This window comes from Hakea prostrata, chromosome 10 (genome assembly GCF_041222555.1).
Source record: "Hakea prostrata isolate BN-2017 chromosome 10, UWA_Hpros_2, whole genome shotgun sequence".
Classification (NCBI taxonomy): domain Eukaryota; kingdom Viridiplantae; phylum Streptophyta; class Magnoliopsida; order Proteales; family Proteaceae; genus Hakea; species Hakea prostrata.
The window spans coordinates 14,431,343-14,443,566 of record NC_142609.1 but is presented as its reverse complement, the minus strand read 5'-3'; the positions used below and the strand labels follow the sequence as shown (position 1 = coordinate 14,443,566).

At 39.7% G+C, this 12,224-nt stretch overlaps 1 protein-coding gene and 1 pseudogene across 1 annotated transcript in view; one reads left to right on the top strand and one right to left on the bottom strand.

The window, feature by feature from the left end:
• Positions 1–232: 232 nt before the first annotated feature.
• On the top strand, positions 233–1,806 carry LOC149002078 (UDP-glycosyltransferase 88F4 pseudogene; annotated as a pseudogene).
• A 547-nt stretch (positions 1,807–2,353) lies between these two features.
• LOC149002077 (T-complex protein 1 subunit zeta 1-like) overlaps positions 2,354–12,224 on the bottom strand; it is a 29,392-nt gene continuing 19,521 nt past the window's right edge. The window contains exons 11-15 of the mRNA XM_089136228.1: positions 8,826–8,920; positions 4,460–4,528; positions 4,204–4,311; positions 3,939–4,057; positions 2,354–3,093 (exon numbers count right to left, since the gene is read on the bottom strand). Coding sequence (XP_088992354.1) covers positions 3,018–3,093; positions 3,939–4,057; positions 4,204–4,311; positions 4,460–4,528; positions 8,826–8,920 — 467 coding nt within the window. The 3' untranslated portion in view covers positions 2,354–3,017. The remainder of the gene's footprint in view (positions 3,094–3,938; positions 4,058–4,203; positions 4,312–4,459; positions 4,529–8,825; positions 8,921–12,224) is intronic.

Sequence of the window (12,224 nt, the reverse complement as noted above, 5' to 3'; positions counted from 1 at the left end):
CACCTCCAAAAGCAGTCTAATTCAAACCTCCATCTCCCTGCAACTGAACCCCAGGTAGACAAAGTCATATCAAATATATGTATGCAAATTTAATGTATATTATTATACTTGAATTTTGATCGATGATGAAAGAATCTAGAAGAAAATCATGGAATGTTATTTTGTTTTTTTGACTTTTAAACAGGCATTGGCTTGAGAAGCAAGTATCAGCGGGATCCCAAACCCCCGGTAAGATCTGCTATAAAAGCTGAGTTCTTCTCTAGTGCTTTATACTACGATCATTCCATCCTCGTTTTGTTCTTCGTTCATTCTGAATTTTGAAGTTCTCTCTCACAAGCACAGAAAACAACAATGAAGGAAACCATAGTTCTCTACCCAGCTCCTGAGCTTAGCCACCTTGTCTCCCTGGTTGAACTGGGTAAGCTAATCACCCACCACCATGGCCACCGCTTCTCCGTCACCGTTCTCCTCCCCTCAGCCGAATCATTCCATATCGGCGCCTTTGATTCCTACATTGACTCTGTTTCTCAAACACACCCTTCAATCGTCTTCCACCGCTTCCCTGCTCTTCCCCAGCTTGAATCTTCCGTCTCCACGACCATGTTCCAAACCATTCGTCGCAACAATCCAAACCTCGTCGATAGCCTTCAAACAATCTCCAACTCTTCCTCCATTGCTGCCCTTGTGGTCGATTTCTTCTGCAACCTTGCCACTCCAATTGTCGCTGACCTTAACATCCCTCTTTACAACTACATGCCAACCGGTGCCTCTGGTCTCTCCATCATGCTTTACCTTCCAAAAATCCATAACCAGACAGAAAAGAGCCTCAAGGAACTTGGTAACACTGTTCTCAACATCCCGGGTTTGCCTCCAATTTGTGCTACCCAGATGCCGCAGCCCTTTCATGAACGCAACAATGAGATTTACCAAGGGATGTTGGAGATAGCGATCAATCTCACCAATTCACGAGGAATTATATCAAACACCTTCGAAGCAATAGAGCCAAGAGTAATCCAGGCGGTCAAAGAACAATCACCGGGGCTTTTCTGTATTGGACCATTAGTTGCTGAACCCAGTGATAAATATAGTGAGTCAGAATGCTTGAAGTGGCTTGATCAACAGCCCAATCGAAGCGTCGTGTTCCTGAGCTTCGGAAGCAGGGGAGTTTTCCCGATGAAGCAAATAGCAGAGATAGCCGATGGGCTTGAGAGGAGTGGCCACAGATTTTTGTGGGTGGTGCGAAATCCACCCCCGGAGAGTGATAAACGATCTTCAGTATCTGCTGCAACGGATGATTTCCATCTCGACGATGTGATGCCAGATGGGTTTCTTGATCGGACCAGAAACAGAGGACTGGTGGTGAAATCGTGGGCGCCGCAGGTAGAAGCGTTGAGTCGAGAATCGGTGGGTGCATTCGTGACTCACTGTGGATGGAACTCAATTTTGGAATCGGTGTGTGCTGGGGTTCCAATGCTGGCATGGCCGCTCTATGCGGAACAAGAAGTGAACAAGGAGTATTTGGTGAAGGAGATGAAGCTGGCAATGCCAATGGAGGTGGCGGAAGATGGGATTGTGGTGGCCGACGAGGTCGAAAAGCGAGTCAGAGCGTTGATGGACTCGGCGGAGGGGACACAGATGAGAGATCGGTGCAAGGAGCTGAAAGAGAAGGCATTGGCTGCATGGGCTGAAGATGGACCGTCAAAGAAATCGTTTACCGATTTAGCCGAGTCATGGGAACGGAAATAACAACTCGGATCTTTATTGCAACATTAATAATAAAATTGAGTCTAACTCATGTCCAACCGATTTACCGAGGGAAGTCATATAGATTTGAGCAAATAACACTCTACCCACTAATATTTAGAGGAAACTAGTGACCATCCAGTATTATCTCATAAATTACATGGCACCTATATATATAATTACAAAACTATCCATAATTAAATTTGCTATTAAATGGGTTATGAAAATACTCAAATGCCCTTATTTTTATTGAAATTATTTAAAATTTAAATTTCGATTGACCTAAATGCCCTCTGGGCAAGGCAATGAGATTTTTAGTTGAATTGATCTCTAGTGTTCAAGCTTGAGAAAGACTAATTTTCCTGCCTTTCATTAAGAAAGTCCAAGAATGGGGCCACAAAACAGCAATCGTTCAAAGGATTTTGGATCCTAGATGATTAAAACCGACGTAATTAAGAATTTTTTATTTGAATTTTAGCCGCCAAAGTTTTGAAACAAGATTCTTTGATGATAGGGTTTAAGTTGCCCAAGATCACCCAATTCCACTGCAGCTCCAACTTTCAAGTTTCATTGCTTAACGCAGGGTTGCTGGCCTGCAGTGCACCATGTCACCAGCAAGTATCCCATCGTCCCTCTCAACCCCGTAGAAAGATCTAACAGAGATTTTTGAAAATTACTAAATAGAAAAGAGATCTAGCAAAACTTCTCACCGGCCATTACATTATCATCCCTTTCAACCCTGTAGAAAAACCACCTGGAAGACAATGGGTACAGGGCATGGGTAACACCGCTAGCAGCACCAGAACTCTTAAGCATCGTTACTCATATATATGGTAAGAAATGTTTTCATCACCTCGGCTCCTTCATAGGGGTGCCGAACATTTGTAATGGAACTCACAAATCAAATCCCACCAAGGGGATTCTGTCCTCACCAACTCTAACAGCATCAACTCATACTTTGGTGCCCTAATGAAATGTACAAAACTTGCGGAATGTAGAGAGCAGTCAGGTGCAACTAAAACACTCCTCTTCCCCCAACCACAAACAAAACAAAAAAAAACAGACCCACCCACCAGGAGAAAAAAAAGAAGCAAACTGACAGAAGACGATCACAAGTCCACATTTAAGTCTACAAAATCAATGACACCACCCAAAAACTCGAGCAATGTTCTACCCTAAAGTTGTTCGTTAGCAGAAAAACAAGTGCTATGTTGATCTTGCAAAACAGATATCCACCCCAAATGCAGATCTCAAGACCCAAAATAAAAGAAAAACTAGCTTGGCTTCCTCATGTTTCGACCAGCACGAATTACTTCATCAACAAGCAACAATTGGGAAGCGATAACAGGCCTGCACAACAAAAAAGCACAATTCCTATTAGAAACAATATGTAAAAGACACTAAAGAACAGCTATGTAAGCAGATCTATGTATACAAAAAACATGTCCCGGTCCAAATAAGCACCCACAAGGCAAACACCCAATGAAACCCACTGTTTCCATTCCCAGAAACTTTAAACACAGAAAAGGCAGGGTTATATAAATAAAAAAATTAAAATTTTTAAAAATGCAGGGTTATAAGTCTCCAAGAAACCTAAACATGCGGAAACATGAAATCGGGTATGGAATTAATCAGCACCAATAGAATTCACTTCCAAGAACCCAAAAACCGGCCATATTCAAAAACAGGAAGTCTCAAGTTTCAAATGGAATGATGTGTTGGATAAGTTAGAATCAGGATCAATCAAAAGCATTTACTCCCAATTCTTGAAACCATGGTAACCAAGTACAGTGTTAACATGGAATACAACAATGTTCACATAGGCGAGCAGGTACCCATTGAGATCAAAACGTGAACCCACCATCATTGGTCCAAGTGCACATTCAAAGACACATCTACAACTCTTCAATTGAAGCACACGAAGAAAAATATATGGGTTTAGCATGGAGTTTAGCATGGATGACAACACTCCAATCCAGGACCACTGTCTTCAAAAGAGTCATACCCATAAAGAACAGTTTATGTAGAATAATGCAAGACTGCCTCGGATTCAATTTCGTGACTATTGAAATCACTAACCAATATCACCATACATGTGACTACCACGAAGAGAGAACCAAAGCCTTGAACGGAACACACTTGAAATACATAACAATAAAGAAATAAAGATTGAATTTCATACAGTGTAACCATACCCTGAGTTTATTATTTGGCGTTTGACAGAATAATTATCAAAAATGCCCTCCATCTGAGGGTCAATTGACTCTCCAGTATGCTGGTTCAATCCCACAATGTTCCCATTGTCATGCTCTCCCTAGAAAAAAAAAGTAGGTGAGGAATCAAGGTGGTTAGCCTTCTTCTTATAAATGCCGTATATTCTGATTTCAGAAAACAAAGAAGCAGAAGAATGGGGCAGGGAGTTAGAGAAATGGGATGGAGAATTTCGAAGAAAAAAATTACCGTGAGCCCAATGATGACATCTTGAGTGTCAAGGCCAGAATTCTCTGCTAGAGTTTTTGGAACCACAAGAAGGGCATCAGCAAATGCTTCAACACCAAGTTGTGCGCGCTGTTTGAATTACAAAAGATGTCAGCACTCAGCAGTATCCAGAGGAATACCAAACAAACCTCACCCTGTCATCCCTTTTATGGGTGAATTTCCTTCCTTTAATTAGCCATAATTAAGGCAATTTGAGAGAAGTTAAAGTTACAATTACCCCTTGAACAGTTCTCTTAACTTCGTTGATTAGATACTGTCTAGCTGCAACTTCAAAAGCCCCTGCACCCTGATCAGTAAAAGAAAGTAAATGAATAAATTAGCAGATCTCTCCAAAAAGAAAGGGAGGTAAAGAAAACATTTCTCAAGCATATATTTGAAAGATTGGGACCAAAACCTAAAGGGTTATAAATATAGAGATGAGTCTCAAATTTTATATCTTTACCAAATATAATTTGTAAAATAAAAGAACTTTGAACAAAATTTTACAATGTGAATAACTCAACATCCTAAACTTGAGAAGAAAAAGAAACTACGAGGAAGTAATTAATTATTTCTCACTCGCTGTTGGAATGTCGATTACAGATATTCCTTGCCATGAATCAGTTATGAACTTGCTAGAATCTTTACCAACTTTATGAGTTATGCCTGGGGAAACCCCCAACTTATTACATTCCTCTGGTTTCCTCAGCTGATAATCAAATTTCATTCAAAATCTCAGCAAAGAGGAGGGATCTTACACAGACAAGAAGGGCCAGTAGTCCACCAAACCCAAAAGAGAAGCTAGAAAACAAAACCTAGCTTTAACATGCAATTATTCCTTCATGAATTAATCTATAATTGAAAAGAACTTGTAAAACATATCAGTCACACAGTAATAGATTAATGCACCTTCACCCATGTGTCCGGTGTGTGTGTGTGTGTGTGTGAGGGGGGGGGGGTCAAGATCATAGCCACAAGCACATGAACAGAGTTGTATGGCAGTTTGGATAATGCCAGCACAAACATAATAACATTTTGCAAGAGAAGACTTGTATGCCGTGGATAGTCTCTTCCTCATGACCAAATCTATCACTAACAACTAATTTACTTTCAGATTTCAGTCTGTGCATTATGATTGAAGACTTTTTGACACCATACAGGGGTATTGCAACACATAAGTATGACAGAACTTTCAATGGAAAATATTCTCGATACTCTAGGAGTTCCAATCCCCTAATCATTTCCTTACCTAAAATCCCCAAGCCCATGAAACATTGGTCCTTCTCATTGAATTCACTAGGTTCTCGATTCCCATGTTCTAAAATCAGTTGGAACCACACTCGATCATTTATGTAGCTTATAACCAGGGTTTCAATATCACCTGGTCCAAATTTTGTCCACTTGCACCTTGACTTCAATGGTTAACCTATTACATGACCTCTAACAGTTAGGGCTGGGTACGACAAGTTAAGAACCTTGCAGCCTCTGCCCTGATGTGGCTGCTAAGCGAAATCAGTAAGCCCTATGCAACTTTCACAAGACAGACAAGTGTCAAGCAATACACAGTGCCGAGTCCATTGTCATCCTGTGGAAGGGGTATAAACTAGAATCAACAAAATAAATTTCATGGGTGCACCATGCACCAATGACAAAGCACATTATTATCTGGACAGCAAAACAAGATGCTAGCAATCCTATGTAAGGATCTCTCCGCCAACTTTTGAGAAATTCTGAAAATGACTGGCACTAGAAAAACTTACATTCTGAAACTCCCCTTATTAATTACCTAAAAATTATGCAAGCACCAAGACTATCATAAAATAACAAACTACAAAACCTGAGAATTTACACCAAGGCAATAAGTTAAACTCAGAAAACAGCTAAAACCAATATCCATTACCAACTTTTAAGAGAGAGTGCAAGGGCTTGAGAGAACAAAATGATAAAGCTGTATCAGGTTAACCTCAGCCATCAAGGCAACAGCATAAAATGAAGTCCCACTTGTGGTCAGTCTTGTGTAAATTGGGTCTGAGAAATCATTTTAGTCGTCCGCGTTGAGATCAAATCTTCATCTTCAAACCCATACCATAAAGTTCCAGCACCAGCAACTGGAACACATGCCTCACAGAAGATTAAGCATCCCATCACGGATCAAGCCAAAGAAAGGCCAAGTATTAAAGGTCTCAGGTACCAAACAGTTAAACAAACTGTTAAACCCCTGTTAGAAACAGGCAGCTGGGCCAATATGAGCACCCATAACAAGTGTGAGCCAATTTGAAAAACCCAAAGAAAAACCAACCCAACCCCCCAAAAGGAGACAGGGAAAAAAAGCAGTTCAGTGAGCACCACATCCATCAGTAGAGTGACTTAATCAAAAGTCATCTGAACATCCAATCATGAAGAACCCTTCACTTGTCACTTAGTGAACTTCCTGGGAGCAAGTTTAAATCATACTTAATGAACTTCCTAGGAGCAAAAATCTCACATCATAACCAATTATCAAAATGCAAGGGCAGAAGATCCTCAATCCACCCATAGTGACACCTACGCTGCCAAACCAATATGACTGAAATGTTGCCGGAGATGACACCCAACTCAATCAAGTAGCATACCCAGGCACAGGTTTGATGAGGATAAAAGTACACAGCCTGACCCCACATGCGAAAGGCACCTCCCACATGAACCACCAATAGGCTCCAATGGAGCAACCTTACCATTGTGTCAAAGTCCTCCCTCTTCAATTTCCTACTCACAAGTCACATGCAAAAACATACATTATGATTCCTAAATCACACGAAATATAAAGCTTTACGCATTGAAACTTGCACAAGATGTATGCATCCTACGATTACCAACTAATAAGTTCAGATGACATTGAGCCATGTTTCTCATTCTTGGCCCTGCACAAGCAATTTCCAAGATGCTCAACAAAACCATACACCTCCAAGAAGGCAATTTCAAATGGAAAACCGATCTTTAACAAAGACAAAATTATCCTGCCTAAAGTAAAGACACCTTATCTCAAATTTTTCTGAAATCCACCACCAACCACCATGATCCCAAGCATTGTCCAAATGTCAACCGAGATGACCGAAATTTCGGTCGAATCTATACTATAGGCAAAACTTTATTCCCAACTTCGAAATTTCAATTGAGATGGATTGAAACCAAAATCTACAAAACACTATTCAGAAGTCCCAAATCTTGGTCGAATCTGTGAAATTTCACAGAACTAAAAGGTATTGCTGGTCAAAATTTTGGGGATTTCCCCCATTGTTTTGCCAATTTTACCTCTTTTTCACTAAAAAATCATCAGTCATTTGTCTTCCTTCACCTTGTTTGTTGCTTGCTGAATGATTATAGTCCTTATGGAGTATATGATGGAGTTGTTGGATATGGAGTACTCTAAAGCTTTATTAGAGTACATGTGTCAATGGATCCACCCAAGCACTCAACTTGAAACTGAAGCCTAGGAGTTTCTTTTTGGTTATTCTATTTGTAATCTTCTATCAAACCTTTGACATATGCAATACAATTTGTTCAATTTTACAAAGTTGGAGTTTCTTGGAAACTCTCATGGATACTAAAACTTGAATGTTAACTCTTCACAGGTCTTTTTTAGCAAAATGCTTGTGCCATTGTGTTCTTTATGCTTTAAATAGGTAGTATGCAAGAAATGAAACCAAAAAAAGAAAGGGAAAAAAAATACCCTGGAACCTGGTGTCAAAACTATCTAGGAAAATTCCCAAGTTCCAACTAACACCGAAATTTCAGTACCGTCTCGATGAGGCTGGAAACCAAATTTTTAACCTTGACCCCAAGGAATAGAAGGAAATCAGAAGTTATTAACTGAAGTAAACAGATTCAATGAAATGTAGTAACCTATTCAACATCCAACCAGACTGCTATATGTAGAGTGCACTCAACCAAGGCCTAAAAACAAGTCAACTGGGGATCCTACATTGACAAAAATCAGATCAATGTGTTACATAAACACAACTTGTTGAAAAAACACAGCATGAACCCTTTACCCAATGTAGAGACCACTGCATGGTCTGGTAAAAGTCAACATGTAAACAGCCTCACCCCAGTGCTTTCACGGAGAGACTGCTGCGAGACACAAAACTGCAACCCCTAGGTCACTGTGGAAATTACAGTGCCTCCATCTAGTCACTTGGTCAAAGCTGAAAACTATAATATACTTTAAAATGTCGCAATCCCAGGAAAATCATCCTGATGATCAAGAAACTATGACTTGGTGCAACTGAATTCAGAAGAGAGGGCACGCGATGATTTAGTGAATAAAAATAATACTGAATGTTCATCCGAACATTGCCAAGAATCTATTACCCATTTTGGTAAATCCAAAAATTGATAGATTTTCTCATAATAATATTGATGAAAGGAGGAGCAGAGTGAGAAACCAACAAAGGAGATCATGAAATAACACTACTGCTAATAAATTAAGCATGGCTTGTATATATCATTTACAAGCTCAATATATCTAAAAGATAATAGAAGAAACACTGGCACCAAAATATTTACAAAATCAAATTGGACGGTGAACAGAAGCATTTACAGGAAGCTTGAAAAGATAAGCTCACCAATATAACTGCTCCATCTTCAATCGTATTTTTGACTGCTCTCAGACCATCACGAACGGCATCCTTAATTTGAGCAATAGTATGGTCATTAGGTCCTGCAATATATCATGACAACATAAGAAATTCGAGAACCTGAATGCTTACGAGAAAGAGAATGAAGGAACCAGATAAATAAATAAATGAAGAACACCAAAATTAGATTCAAGGATTTAGAAGGATTTGGCCAAATGTATATTCTTGGCAAAAGCCTACCATACAATACCCAGCCAAGGGAAATAATCAACCATATACTCCAAACATTTGGGGTTCTTTGGCTCCACCAAGGTGAAAGCCTTTGCATTAGTCACAGTTCATCACACAAATGCCTCACCATACAGTGTAGTTTATTCCTGACTTTCTGCTAGTAAATTTTGCTCAAATCAAGTATCATTAAACTAAGATCCTGAAACATTAGGATAAAGTTAAAACACTGAGATATTTTATTGTTGTTGTGATGTAAACCCAGATCTAAGGCTATGGATATTTTAGTAAATTCCCTAAATCTAAGGGTTGCCCAGGAAATCCAGCAAATAGAGAGACTGAATTAGGAGGTTTAGGGTATCCTGGGGCTCTAAAAACCATAGCTGTCAAGGCGGTGCTTAAGCGTCCAGGCGGTCTCAGCCAATAAAGCGGTCGCTTTGTCACCTAAGGCATCAAGGCGGGCACCTTGGATGCCTTGGTCACCAAGGTGACCGCTTTATTGGTCTCTATGTTTTAAAATATTTTTTATAAAAAAAATACCAAATCAATGATATGGAATATAATTGCATTTGATTCTAATCTAGAGGTTTTTATTGGTTAGTTTTACACATTGATAAAGAACTAGACACATGGGATCAAATCAAAGTAAAATAGGGTGGGGAAAAGAAAAAAAAAACCAAAACTTGATCACTCTTCCTCACAAATTCACGAACAAAACTCTAACCTAAATCATTCTCACTCTCTTGCAAAAGTCTTCATCCTCACAAAACTTCTTGGCTGTTAAACTTTGAAGCTTGATTTGTGACTTTGATGCGGTTATGTTTGAAGTTAATGACTATTTTCATTTTTCAATGTTTTGTACTGATAATATGAATGAAATTTTCATTCAAGTTTGAAAAATGTTACATACTTAAATGCTAAGAATTTTATGTAACTTCTGATATTTGGATCAAATATCAAAAAAATAACACTAGAATGCCTTGACCGCCTAAAAATTAACAGCAGAACGATTTGACCACTTAGTCGGCTCTTGCCTTATTGCCTTGGAAGCCCTCCATCACCTTGGTCGCTTTGACAACCTTGCTAAAAACCCTGCCGTAATTGGTAATTCTGATCTCAAAATTCAAACAAAAGTCAAATTAAGGTTTGTAAAGGATTCAGCTAGGGTTAGGGAAAGGAAGAACCTTGCTGTCCTGCAGTTTTAGAACAGTAGATGGTGATGTTCTGCAAGTTCAGAACTTGATCAGTGGGTCAAGGGCTTAGGTATATCTAAATTTGAAAAACTCAGTCTTCTTGAAGTTTAAAATGTTGCAGAATTTTCTTAAGGAAGAAGATGAAGTGCAGGATTAAATCCAAATCAAGGAAACTAAGCAGACTTGAGGAAGTAACTTTAGGATTACAACCTAGGGCTAGGTGCAATCCTAGGGAAGGGGGAAAGAGACCTAAAGGGTTGAGGAAGAGGGATTAACAGAGCGTGGGCACTTGCTAAAATCGCAGGGGAGAGAAGGGGACAGGAGAGGCATACAGCATATGGTTGCAAGAAGAAGTGGTGGGGGCTTGCTGAAGCAGAAGGGGAACAGAGTGAGAGGGGTTGCACTGAGGTGGGGTTGTCGATTGAGGCCACGCAAGAGAGGGGAAGGGTGGGGAGGGTCTGCAGACAAGAGGGATCAGGGAAGGCAGGGGAAAGGTGGGGGAAGCTGTTCTACTTACTTGATCTTACTAGGCTGCTGTGATTGAAGGATCAATTGCTTGATGAGTGCTTGCAAACTGCTGGATTGATGATAAGAAGCTGAACTTGAACAATTTTACTCAACTAGCAACCCTGATCCTCAGGAGTCAGAACTCAATCAACTTTATTAATAATCAAAAACTGAAAAAAAAATACATGGTATGTTTGGCAATTTATACCTTCAAAGACTCTTTACTTGCATGGAAATCCTTAACAGACAAGGATCCCACCACTTAGCCAAAACTCTTAAATTGGAGTCTAATTACTTAAAGACCTCAACCTTTATTTGGGATCTACTTAAAAAACACATGCTAATAACTAGACTTTAACTTAAATAAGCATATGTGAATTTCAGATAACCTAGAACTCAACCAAACAACTTTGAATCAAAATAAAACTCTCTAAGGGCCTGTTTGGTTACATGAGTCTGAAGATTTCAAATATATAGAGATTTCAAATCTGTGAAGTCATAATTCATAAAATATCTAGAGATTTCAAATCTAGTTTGACGTGATTTTTGTGAATGCGCAAATGTTTAACGCTTTTATAATAGGAGTGAAATCTTTGGATTTTACCTCATACCCAAAATCTACAGATTCACATATTTAGTGTAAAAAGATGAATCTCTAGATTTCATGAATCTAGGGATTTTCACAATCAAATGGGTATAAATCTCACATTCATGAATCCAGAGATTTGAAATCCCTAGATTCATGTAACCAAACAGGCCTTAAACCAATCCAAACTCAACTCAACTCAGATACTGAACTCAAATAAAATTCTGAAATATTCTGGAAATACTTGAAGAATTAAGAAAAGGGAGCAAAATGCCCAAAACATCCCCCAAATAGGGGTTTGGCCAGGTTATGGTGGCTTCTTGGAGCCATCCTCGGAGCCCGACTTGAGGTTTCGGACCAGGGGGTCCTTGTGTTCACATCATGTTGTGGCTGCTGATGCTGTCGTCGATGTTGTTCCTGTTACTGTTGTTGCTGCCGCTGCTGTAGTTCAATTTATAGTAACTGTTGAGTACAATTTGTCAGTCTTAGAGAAGACACTAATTAATATGTAGTTGCTGTTTCTTTAATTTGGTTGTTAACTCATTTATGATGCATCAATACATGGGATAGGTGGGGAAAACTACGCCCACATGTCACCTAGGCCTATTTGGGAATATGGCACAGCAAGAAAATCACTGCGGCACCTTGTCATGTAGGTGGGCATCTTGGGTCACCTTGACAACTAAGATACAGAAGCAGGTGTAAGAAGAATCAAGACATACTTGGGCCACAGTTCTTCAACTTATGGATTGAGGTTTCAGTTTGCAGCCGCATCCGGCCCCAACCCGGCGGGCGCACAAGATCCCACCACAAGCATAAAACACAATGGAACTGCCAAAAACCACACCAGACACAAAGAGGCCAAGAAGCGAT